At 40.7% G+C, this 12149-nt stretch overlaps 1 protein-coding gene across 4 annotated transcripts in view; it reads right to left on the bottom strand.

The window, feature by feature from the left end:
* Positions 1-12149, bottom strand: part of LOC140462916 (calcium-responsive transactivator-like) — a 124773-nt gene that overhangs the window by 80213 nt on the left and 32411 nt on the right. For all 4 annotated transcript variants that reach the window (XM_072556397.1, XM_072556399.1, XM_072556398.1 and 1 more), the window contains 2 exons: positions 7231-7375; positions 4206-4406 (listed from right to left, as the gene is read on the bottom strand). In XM_072556397.1, coding sequence (XP_072412498.1) covers positions 4206-4406; positions 7231-7375 — 346 coding nt within the window. The remainder of the gene's footprint in view (positions 1-4205; positions 4407-7230; positions 7376-12149) is intronic.

Below are 12149 nucleotides of genomic sequence, written 5' to 3'. Positions count from 1 at the left end.
GAGATATCTATTTAACTGTTTACATATTAAATCAAAATTGGGATACCTTTGGGTTCAGCCACTAAACTGTTTCTAATAAGCAAACCTTTTGAGCAGTTCATGTTCTTTAACTCTTTTGGACTACTTGTTTCCATTTACTTTCTGGTGACAATTTTTAATTTGGTCAATTAGAAATAGGTTTGGAACAATCTTGAAATGTATGTGATTTTTCCTCAAAAATCTTTTCAGTTATAAACATATTTGCCCATCACACTGTCTTTGATAACCTACATTGATTCCTTATCCCTCAATTATGATTGTAATACTTCAGCTCTAACATGGCGGCCTTCATTACATATCCTCCCACATCTTCATTCTATCCCATTACCATAACTTTCTCCAGTTGTATTTCACTCCACTGGATGTAAGACCTCTCCCAGACCTCCAAGGCATTTTCTGCTCTCCTCTACTCCACCTTCAATTACAGAAGTGATTGTGTCAGCTTTGCCATTTAGAAATCCTTTGACAAACCCAGCCTTTATAAACGACCTGGATGAGGGTGTAGAAGGGTGGGTTAGTAAATTTGCAGACGACATTAAGGTCAGTGGAGTTGTGTATAGTGACGAAGGATGTTGTAGGTTACAGAGAGACATAGATAAGCTGCAGAGCTGGGCTGAGAGATGGCAAATGGAGTTTAATGCGGACAAGTGTGAGGTGATTCACTTTGGTCGGAGTAACCGGAATGCAAAGTACTGGGCTAATGGTAAGATTCTTGGTAGTGTAGATGAGCAGAGGGATCACGGTGTCCAGGTACACAGATCCTTGAAAGTTCCCACCCAGGTTGACAGGGTTGTTAAGAAGGCATACAGTGTTTTAGCTTTTATTAATAGAGGGATTGAGTTCCGGAACCATGAGGTTATGCTACAGCTGTACAAAACTCTGGTGCGGCCGCACTTGGAGTATTATGTACAGTTCTGGTCACCACATTATAAGAAGGATGTGGAAGCTTTGGAAAGGGAGCAGAGGAGATTTACTAGGATGTTGCCTGGTATGGAGGAAAGGTCTTATGAGGAAAGGCTGAGGGACTTGAGGATGTTTTCATTAGAGAGAAGAAGGTTGAGAGGTGACTTAATAGAGACATATAAGATAATCAGAGGACTAGATAGGGTGGACAGGGAGAGCCTTTTTCCAAGAATGGTGATGGTGAGCACGAGGGGACATAGCTTTAAATTGAGGGGTGATAGATATAGGACAGATGTCAGAGGTAGTTTCTTTACTCAGAGAGTAGGAGGAGTATGGAATGCTTTGCCTGCAACGGTAGTAGATGTGCCAACTTTAAGTACATTTAAGTCGTCATTGGACAAGCATATGGGCGTACATGGAATAATGTAGGTTAGATGGGCTTCAGATTGGTATGACAGATCGGCGCAACATCGAGGGCTGAAGGGCCTGTACTGCGCTGTAATGTTCTATGTTCTTCTCTATCTTCCTACCTTTAAAAGACTACTCAAAAACATAACTCTGACCAAGCGTAGTTTAAATATGCTAATCATTCCACAAGAGTCTAAATTCATTTTATTATTACAGTTGTACAAAGGTATATTTCTATAGGTCATTCGGGGCCAGATTTTCAACTCCCAAAGGAGGTGTGAATCACATCATAAAACACTGAACCTTGCTTCTCCAGCAAATCAAAAAATCCATCTCCATCTACATTCCCATCCTCACACCATTTTTATGTGGTCTTTTCATGAGCTTGGAAGGACTCGTTTCAAAACACACATGTGTGGACACACTTCTTCTGAGGTCAGAGTTCCAATTTCATGTGTGAGTCTGAATTTTACAAGCTCTGCAAACAAAATACACAACTCCTTGAGGAATTCATGACCACTAGGTAAATCCTGCTGAGGATTGTACAACATTCTGAAGAGTAGACATAAAATGTTTTGACACCTTCAATACTCAAGTGTCAATACTCGATGTATTATTATGTAGATTTGTTTTTAATCATAGACATCTGTTCTGCAAAGGTAAATTAATCCTTACACTGACAATCATTTCATAAGTGGTGCCATGCATTACAGTATTTTTCTCATTTGAGAAAATGTCAAAATGCATTAAAATTGTAAAAACAAGTATTCCATCAATCTCTGCTGTCATGTTTTGTGCTGTGATATAAATTCACTGAAAGCTATCATAACCGCCCTGTGTTTAAACATAGAAAAATAAATCTGCATCTACTCTGTTAACTGGAACCTGTTACTAAAACCCCGGTAACTATTATGAATACCTGACAGCGTTTCCAATGCTATGATTGTTTCAGTTCAGCTGATGTTCTATCGATCCATGAACAATTTAAATTGTCATAACATATGGGTCACTGGGTCATAAATCCTAATACTCCCTCTCTAGTGGCAATTTGGGTGTACTGCAGCATACTGCAGCGGTTCTGGAAGACAGCTCACCACCACCTCCTCAAAGGCAACTATTATTTATTGATTTAATATTTTGTTACTCGTATGTATGAGCAGGGAAAAGTGGATAAAGGGATGGACAATAAATGCTGGCCCAGACGGAATGCCCACATCCCATGAATAAATTAAAAATTGCAGAATATGCCTTTGATGTGGTGTCATACTTGCTTAAAAATCAAATAAGTACTTAAAGGATCAGACTTTTTGAAACAGTGTGCACTTTTCCCCCTGTAACAATGACAGTATGTTTGAACTCATAACTTTAAAACATTGTTAGAGGTTTTTTTTCTATTGGTTTTAGAGTACTTCCCATAGCTATCACATAGCTTCTGAGGAATGGACATAGTGCATACTGGGAGAGTAGCTGTGAAAGATACATGGGTATACTGGGTGAATTGTATCAGGATGTCTTGGGGCTCTCAGCAGGGGTATGTTGGGGTGACTGGAGCATTGAGGGAGCATGGGGTAGCATGGTCAATCATATGGAGCATGGTAGGCCTGTAGGAAGCTTGAAGGGGCATGGGTGATATAAGGGGGCTGAGGGTGAAATGGGGGTGAGGTGTCAGTGAAGCTCCATCAGAAATCTGCAACACAGGATAGCATGGGGGACCTGAGGTGGAATTGATTGGCATGTGGAGCATTTGGGTATATGAGGCTAAGGGCTGAGGTTTAGGGGAATTTTAATCATTGTGGGGAATTGGGCTGCTATGTTGCAAAACTGAGTCAGGGCTTCCAACTGGCCCATCTCTGCACCCATACTCCTCACAAACAAAACCACATCTAAAATCTGCTGCAAATCCAATCCCTATATGGAAAGACAGGCAAATGGAAACATGGGTTGGGTATACATTTGGGAAGTGTGCAGGTCAGACTTTCTCAAGTGGAAAATCGAGGCAGTGATTTTTAGTTAAATTCTCTTCCAATCACTTTGTGCTTATCCTTGCATTACAGTCAACGGTTCAGATAGACAACTCAAACAGTAAGCCCTTGGTTGTGATTTGAAGTGGAACTTCACTAGTCACAACAACAATAGAACAAAGCTAGATTCTTGACCTAAAACAGATCTACTGCTTTATATTCATGAACTTGAAATGAAGGCAATTCAACAGAAACAGTTGCTTTGACAAATGCTGAGATTGTGTTCAATAGGCTTCTCTGACAAGCCAGTATAGTTTCTCTATTATGCAGAAGGCAACAATTAAAAGGTACATCCGTAAATCATGATAAATTTTAGTACTTATCTCTCAACAAAAAGATAGGAAAACCCCTCACTTAGTTTCCATTTAGAGCAAAAGAAACAAAAAGCACATTTCCAGTTGGGAAATAGCTACATTTGTGGTCCTATTGCAAGCTGGCCAAGAGAGGCTTCATACAATTTTGGAAACATGATCTTTCATCAATCGTCGGAGTTTTAAATGTCAGGAAAAATATAAACAGCCTCAATATTTTCAGGCTTCATTTAAGCATCAAAAGCTTCTCAAATCTATTTACAACTCATGAATATATGCATCTGGTTTCATCTAGGCAGGAGAAAAGACTTGGAGAAATTGTTATCCCACTGTTCAAGTATATTGTGGCCATTTTAAGTAAATTGTTCAAAGATTTGTTTTTTTTTTAAAATTTGCATAAGGGTGAATGAGATCTGATCAAATAAATTGACAGGTATTTTATAAAAAAGCCCAAAAACATAAAAGTCACTCGTGCCAAACTTATTTATTACATTAATACAACATGATACTTTAAAAAGTTTACCTTGACCAGTTTGCATGCTCATGTTTGTCCGAGATCCATAGTTTGCCATTGACTGGCCCTGACTCTGCATCTGCATGCTTTGTGATGAGGGGACAGAGTGACTATAAGCGCCTGCAGTTCCATGGTTATTTACAGGCATGGTCATTGAAGAGCTCGGTATTGCTGCTGGCCCTGACTGCTGCACTGAAACATGAGACGGACCTAAAGAAACAGAGCCAAACTCAGTCACAATGATCCATTCTAATAATCTTTCAAGTTAATCAATAGTTCAGCAGATACTTCAGTGGCCCAGGCTCATTCAAAACCTAAACCCCTAGTCCCTTTTTGATTCCAAATGCAACTATCTTACCTGAGGATGTGTAAGTTAAAGGGACAGACCCTCAAACTGAAAGTGATCATAAACCAGCAATTTCACTCAGATTCAACAGTGGTGCACTCTACTGTTGTTCTCCCAATATCCAACAGTTCAGGAAGGCAGTTCACGGTCACCTTCTCCAGGACAATTCAGGATTAGCAATAAGCGCTGGCCTAGATAATGATGCCCACATGAAGGAATAAAAATAAATGTTGTTGCAGATTATTTTGCTTATCTGCTCCTCCAAGCAACCTTTGCAGGATGGTTGCAAACTTAACAAATTTGTTAAGGCCCAACCAAAACCATTTACCACTGAACAGAAAGTGCAGATAGTAATGAAGGAGACGAGGAACCCGCACCCTGAATGAGATTAAGTGTGAATTGTGACAAAATAAATTCCATCTATGCCTCTTAAATGGATAGGTGAGTGGGGCCCATCACATACCCTATCACTCATAACATACAGACTTACTGGTACTTCCATTACTCGTTGACTTGTTACCATAATTTGTAATACCAGCAGAGATCACTCCGGCCCAAGTCCTCTCTACAAGACCAACTTACATAGTTTATTGGGATGGCATTAACTGTAGAGAGAATCAGAGTTAACTTGTTTTAAGTCCGGTACTGACTCTTTTTAAAAACCCATTTAGTTCTGAAGAAGAGTCATAGCAGACTTGAAATATTAACACTCTAAATCTCTCTCTAAGTGCTGTTAGATGTGCTGAGTTTTTCCAGCATTCCCTGTGTTTGTTTTAGATTTCCAGCATCCATGGTGTTTTGTTTTTGTATAGACTTTAGTTACAGATTACTGGGAAATGCTCCCATGGTGTGTGTATTAGGGGTGGGGGCCTGGGGAGTGGCGGTGGTTGGAGTGATGAGTTAACAGATAAAGAGAGTGAAATGACAATCTACTCTCAATTGCTGGCAAGAGCAATAGCATAAAGCTCTCTGTCGATACCAAGACAAGGCCAGCTGCAGGTATTAAAGAGGAAACAACAACAATTAAATATTGAAAAGTAAATTGACATTTTTTTTGATAAATGTATTGCTTTAGGAAAGGAAAGGGTAAAATCAGAGTAAGAGAATCACCAACAGTTAATGGTTACTTTACAAAGAAGGGCCAGTATCAAAAAGTCAAAACTCTGAAATCAACAGAAGGGAGCAGTTCAGTAGTGCCACGAAGAATGGTGATCATTGCCACGGCTGGCAGAAGATCAGGGTCCCGCAGAAGATAAACAAAGACAAGATTAAAATTAAGAAAGGGCTGAGTTCAGGAAGGAAATCCCTGCAGGGGACCTTGTTGCTGCCGTCCCTGCTGTGATCATTACTGCACTGCATTAAATCTTCCCCTCTCCACAAGGAGGCCACATCCCTTTAGCTGGCTGATCATGCAACAGCAAAATTGCATGTTAAAATTGGGCAGGTCACATCATTGAAACTGGCAGCCTAGCTCCCTGGGGCTGAATCCCCCACCATTCAACATGCTGCAGGTCACTGACCAGAAACTGAATTGGAGCAGCCATATTCATGAGAATAAGTCAGCGGCTGCAATTGTGAGAGGGGAGTCACTCCTGGTTCCCAAAGGCCTGCCCACTATCTACAATGCATAAGTTAAGCTGCTCTCCGCTCCAGATGCTTGGATGGGAGCTGCTCCAACAGCAAATTTCCAACACCATTCAAAGCAAAGCAGCTCACTTGTTTGGCGTCCCATCCACCAGCTTCAACATTTAATTTCACTGCCACAGACCCTCAGTAGTAGCAATGAGCATCAGCTACAAGGTGCACAGCAGCAACTCACCAAGGCTCCTTTGACAGCACCTTCCAATCCAGCTCCCCGCAGTTTCACTGGTTCCCTGCCTTCCAGCCTGGCTTCACAGGCCAGTAAAACCTGGTTCATATTAAAATCAAAACTAGAAGAGCTGGAATGGAGACAGGGGCAGGGCACTGGTTAGTTTACCACCACTGTGAAAAAGTGCCTTTTTAGAAAAGTAGTTGAGAGCCATACTACAATACAGTCTGTATTCAATTGGAGAAATAAAGAGAAAACCTAAACAACATGTTGAAGAACATTGCTTCAATTTAACTCATGATAAGGTCTTCAAGACTTATCCACGTGTTTCATTCATCGTTTGGATTGTTATATTGACTAACTTGAACACATGCGTGAGCTGCTACACCAGTAGTAGATGTCGTTACTGAAAAAACATTTTGCTTTCAATTAATCCCATATGCCAGATGAGGTGGCACGGTGGCTCAGTGGTTATCACTGTTGCCTTACAGCGCCAGGGACCCGGGTTTGGTTCCAGCCTCAGGTGACTGTGTGGAGTTTGCACATTCTTCCCGTGTCTGCGTGGGTTTCCTCCCACAATCCAAAAAATGTGTAGGTCAGGTGAATTGGCCATACTAAATTGCCCATAGTGTTAGGTGCATTAGTCAGGCGTAAATGTAGGGTAGGGGAATAGGTCTGGGTGGGTTACTCTTCGGAGGGCTTGTTGGGCCAAATGGCTTGTTTCCACACTGTAGGGAATCTAATCTAATCTACAGACATTACACTAGCTTGAACTCTACCCATTTTTCAGGCTTATAATCTATCAGATCCCATATCTCAATAATGCGATACATTAAATAAAAAACATTGGCACCATTTAGTGCTATTAGATAACCTACCATTGCTCATCTGGCTCTGCATTAATGGAGAAGGGGGTATACCTCCTCCCATGGCGTCACTGGGAACGTTCTGTGAATGTAAAGCTTGATTTGATCCAGAAAGATTCATTCCTCCAGGACCCATTGACAGGTTTTGGGAAGGTGGCTATATAAAGGAAATCACAGAGGATAAGTGTGCACAATTAATAACTAAACTTGCAAAGAAAACAAAAACCTTAAAATTGCTTTATTGAAAATAACGATGTTGCAACTTTCCAATGTCTTAGAAGATCATCACAGCACTTATTCTACTCTACAAGTAGTTAAGATAGTCTCCTCCGAAAGGGGAATGATCTCACAGAGAAAACTAAATATTACATTCATACAGAAAAATTAAACACATTTTCATTTCTATAGCAACATATCACATTTTCAAGACACTTTAAAAGACATTGTATGGATTTTTTTTCTGGAAGTGCATTCATAGTTATATGTAGATGTCTATACAACTAAATTATGTCCAATAGGATCCCTTGCAGACAAATTGAACGCATGAGTAGATATTTCTGTCTTGGTAATGGACGCTAGCAAAAGGAATGCTACTCTTTGGTCCTTAGAAAGCATCATAGGATCCTTTGAATGACCTGAACAGGCAAAAGAAATCAGCTCATTCAAAATAGCACACACAATGACTCATTCCCTCAGTTATTGCGCTGAGTTTTGTCAGAGGCAGACTGCTCTACACACTCAAAATTAAGAAGAACAAGCTTGTTTCATTTAGAATCCAACAGATCTGGTAAATGCAGTAACTCATGTAGCCCTCAGGTAGACCAGGACAGGCTCAGTTCCAGGTTCACTCATCCGAGTGAGGATAGCGTGAAGGGTGAAAATATTAGCGTGTGTGTCACAGGCTATAAAAGGATTTTATTAAAAAAAGGATTTCTTCTCCTACCCAGTAACCCTGCTGGAAAGTTCAATGATAGGATTGGATTCAACATCTGTATATCACCCACCAGCAAACTATCAACTTGCAGCTCTTCACTGCCTTGAGTTAGACTGGGCCATAGCACATGAGCCATTGCATTATCATAAATTAATAACCTCATGGGAAAGTGAGATGTGGAGGTGTGGGAAAGGAGGTTTAAATTGTCAGCTCTCACAATCTTTGTATTTTCTTTGGAAAGATGCATGGATGCTGTATCTAAAACTTCATTATTATTCCACTCTGATTCCTATATTGAACAGTAGAACACATTTCCCTACATCTGCAGCATTGCATCAAAGATTAGATGAATATCAAGGTATGGAAAAAGACAAAATTTATTTTCTAGCTTGAATATAATAAATCCTTCCATACAAAGAACACATTATTGATGAAGGGCAGCTTTTTCCATTGGCTCTAAGTACATTTTCTTCTTAAGTACTCTGTACAGTGATCCACAACTTTCTTTGACCTGAGTGTCCTGTATGAAAGCAGGCCAAGAACAGAAAAGCGACTCAGTTTATTTAATTGGCACAATTTCTGGCAGAATCTCAAAATAAAACTTTGAATCAATTTGAGCATTGCTCATCTGGAAAGTAATGCACAATGTTTTAGTTGATAAATGTGAAATACTGGCTGGCATTTTTCATGGAGCCAGTTCCCCATCCAGCAATGGCAAGTGCATTGACACCTGGCAGGGAACCCACGACCTGCTTTTATGAACCCCTTGTTGTTAAATGTCTCTCATCGAGATCTGCCCTAATCAGGCAGGATGTCACACCTTCAAGGGCAGCTCTCCAATCAGATGGCTTGGCAGCCCTTCAGCCACAGCAGCACTCCCGAGTGCAATGTTCATGCAGCCAGTCCCCTAACGGGAACAAGATAAGAGATCAGGCTGCGTGATAAATCAGGTGATTTCATCAAGGCAAGTTATGCAGGCTTGGCAAGTCTGCTGACAGCCACAACTGGGATGCCTGGCAGTGTGGTGGTGGTGGTGGTGGGGGGGGGTGGTGGTGGGGGTGGGGGGAGGGCAGGAGGGACAGGGGTTTAGCAGAACAAGCAGCACTGGGATGGTTGGCTTCCATTGGACACAGAATAGGACAGACCAAACCTTCACCCTATCCCATTCTGGGCTCACATCCAGACTGCTAGGGTTCCTCTGGTAACTTTGGTAAGGTAACGTAGCAAGGAAACCCCCTGCCATTGGCAAAATACCAGTGGGAAGACCCTCAAGTGGCCTCAATGGGGCAGAAGACATCTACCCAGGCCATTGATAAACTGCCAGTGTTAGCAGATAGGTGATGCTTCGCTATGCCACCTACTGCTTTCCCGCCCTCCCCTCACCCACCAGCCTGTTCCCAGGACATAGAAGTGAAATACCAGTCACTATTCTAGCAACTGATCAATTCCTAGTTCCACCTACCAAATCCTTGTCTGATAAATGGTGAGAGAGAGCTAAGAGTGGACATTAGACCGCTGGAAATTGAGGCTGGAGAAGTAGTAAGGAGGAACAAAGAAATGATGGAGAACTGATGCTTTGCATCAACTTTCACAATGGAAGATGCCAACAGCATACCAGAACTTCAAGGGAATCAGGGGACAGAGGTGAATGTAGTGGCCATCACTAAGACAAAAGTGCTGGGGAAGCTGAAAGGTCTGAAGGTGGATAAATCACATGGACCAGATGGGCTACATTCCAGGGATCTGAAGGAGGTAGCTGAGGAGATTGTGGAGGGTTGTGATCTTTCAAGAATCACTGGAGTCAGGGAGGGTCCCAACGGACTGGTAAATGGATAATGTAATACCTTTGTTTGCGAAGGGAGGGAGGCAGAAGGCAGGAAATTATAGACTGGTTATCCTGACCTGGTCATTGGTAATATTGTGGAGTCCATAATTAAGTACGAGATTGTGGATACTTGGAAGTGTGCGATAAAATAGGGCTGAGTCAGCATGGCTTTGTCAATGGAAGTTCATGCCTGATAAATCTGTTAGAATTCTTTGAAGAGGAAACAAGCAAGTTAAACAAAGGGGAGCCAGTGGATGTGATCTATTTGGACTTCCAGAAAGCCTTTAACAAGGATGCTGCTAAATAAGGTGAAGTTATGGTGTTAGGGGCACGGAACTGGTATGGATAGAGGACTGGCTGACTGGCAGAAGGCAGAGAGTGGGGATAAAAGAGTTATTTTCCGGATGGCTGCTGGTGACTAGTGGAGTTTGGCAGGGATCCATGTTGGGGCCACGGCTATTCACATTAAACATTAATGATCTGAAGGAAGGAACCAAGAGCATTTTTGCTAAGTTTGCAAATACACAAAGAGAGATGGAGGGATAGGTAGTAATGAGGAGGCAGAAATGCTGCAGAAGGAGCTGGGCTGGCTCCGACAGTGGGCAAAGAAGTGGCAGATGGAATATAATGTGGAAAAGTAATGTGGCAAAGTGTGAGGTATGCACTTTGGTAGGAGCATTTTAAGAAAATGGTAACTAGGTCAGTCCTTCCAGAATAGTGATGTAATTCAGTATATGTCAGAACACAGGGACCCCTGGAGAACTAATGGAGGTTTGTCTGTACTATGCTTGTTTATCACACTGAGAGGTTCAGGATAATCAAGGATTAGTTTAGAAAAAACAGACAGTAATAGGTTTTGGGCAGTTGGAGGAGGCTTATGGGATTAGAAGCAAAAAAACAACTATGGAACAGTTCAGGAAATGTTTTATTTGTCTACTTCTGCAGGTTATTAAAATGGTAAGAAAGTCTAAGCTCTCAGTTGTTTGAGTATTCATGTCAGAAGACTCCACAGTTAACAGTAAAGAACTGTGAAGGATCAGCTACATCAAACTTAAAGATTGGATATAGAGGGGTGACTTATCTGATTTTAAAACATTCTCAAGTAGATAGTGTTGGAGAATAGATTGAAACTCTGTTTTGCTGGATATTTTTACTTTACTTGTTCTATTTCTAGATTTTTTTTTCTTTTGCACAATAAAGTTTTGTTCTATTGTTAAAGAAAATTTGCAGTGAATGATCAATAATTAAAGAAAAATTATTTATGAGGCCAGATTTCATCCTGGTACCTGACTGGTCCAGTGGTATCATCAGCTGGAATCATTACCCCACAGGTGGAGTTAAAATCTGTAGTTTTAACTCCATCTGAAGTTTCTGTAAGCAATTCCTTCCTATTCCAGAAAGCGTGCTGTTGAAGATCTCAAAGATGGCAATCAATCCAAATTTATTACAAGATAAGAATCCCACTGTAAAAACAGTTACACTTCATGTAAACAGTGCCGTAAGTTCATAATTACTTGCAACACCTCTGTCGGCCTGAAAACTGACTTCATATTTGTGGATCATCAAATTTCTCTTTCATATGGCAAAAAAAAATTATCACCTTTTATTAGTTTGTAATATTTCACCTTCTTCCTTAACCCCATGTTATTTTTATTATGCTATTTACAACATTATAAGTGAACAATAAAACCTATTTAATATTTTCTGGTTTATAGATTGTAAGAATGCTTCAATGTGATCGGCTGATTAGCTGGCTTGATGACATTGTTGTTACAGGACAGTTGAAATCCTCTAAAAGTGTTGGCAGAATTAAGTTCAAATCAGGAAATTAAATCAAACACCACATAGATTGCTTAAAATTTTTCAGTAGTTTTCTTAGTCAGCAGTGAGTGACATCACTCCGACTTACAATACAATATTTGGATCAACAGTTTTCAAACTACAGGGCCAAATGGTTCACTGTTTAGTATGCAAAAGTCCTTAAGATAATGCATCATTGCCATCTCAAACCAGACAGTTACTCATGCTTATATCACAACATAAAATGGTTCAGAATTGTTGATAAATTGCACGTTGCTTTCGTTACAGACTAATGTAGAAAGTGGAAACATCTGAGGTCTTCATTAAAGCATTCAGCCAAGGGGATTTGATAGCTTGTATCTTGCTCCTCTT

This window comes from Chiloscyllium punctatum, chromosome 37 (genome assembly GCF_047496795.1).
Source record: "Chiloscyllium punctatum isolate Juve2018m chromosome 37, sChiPun1.3, whole genome shotgun sequence".
NCBI lineage: Eukaryota > Metazoa > Chordata > Chondrichthyes > Orectolobiformes > Hemiscylliidae > Chiloscyllium > Chiloscyllium punctatum.
The sequence above is the reverse complement of the archived record's forward strand: the minus strand, read 5'-3'. Positions and strand labels throughout refer to the sequence as shown.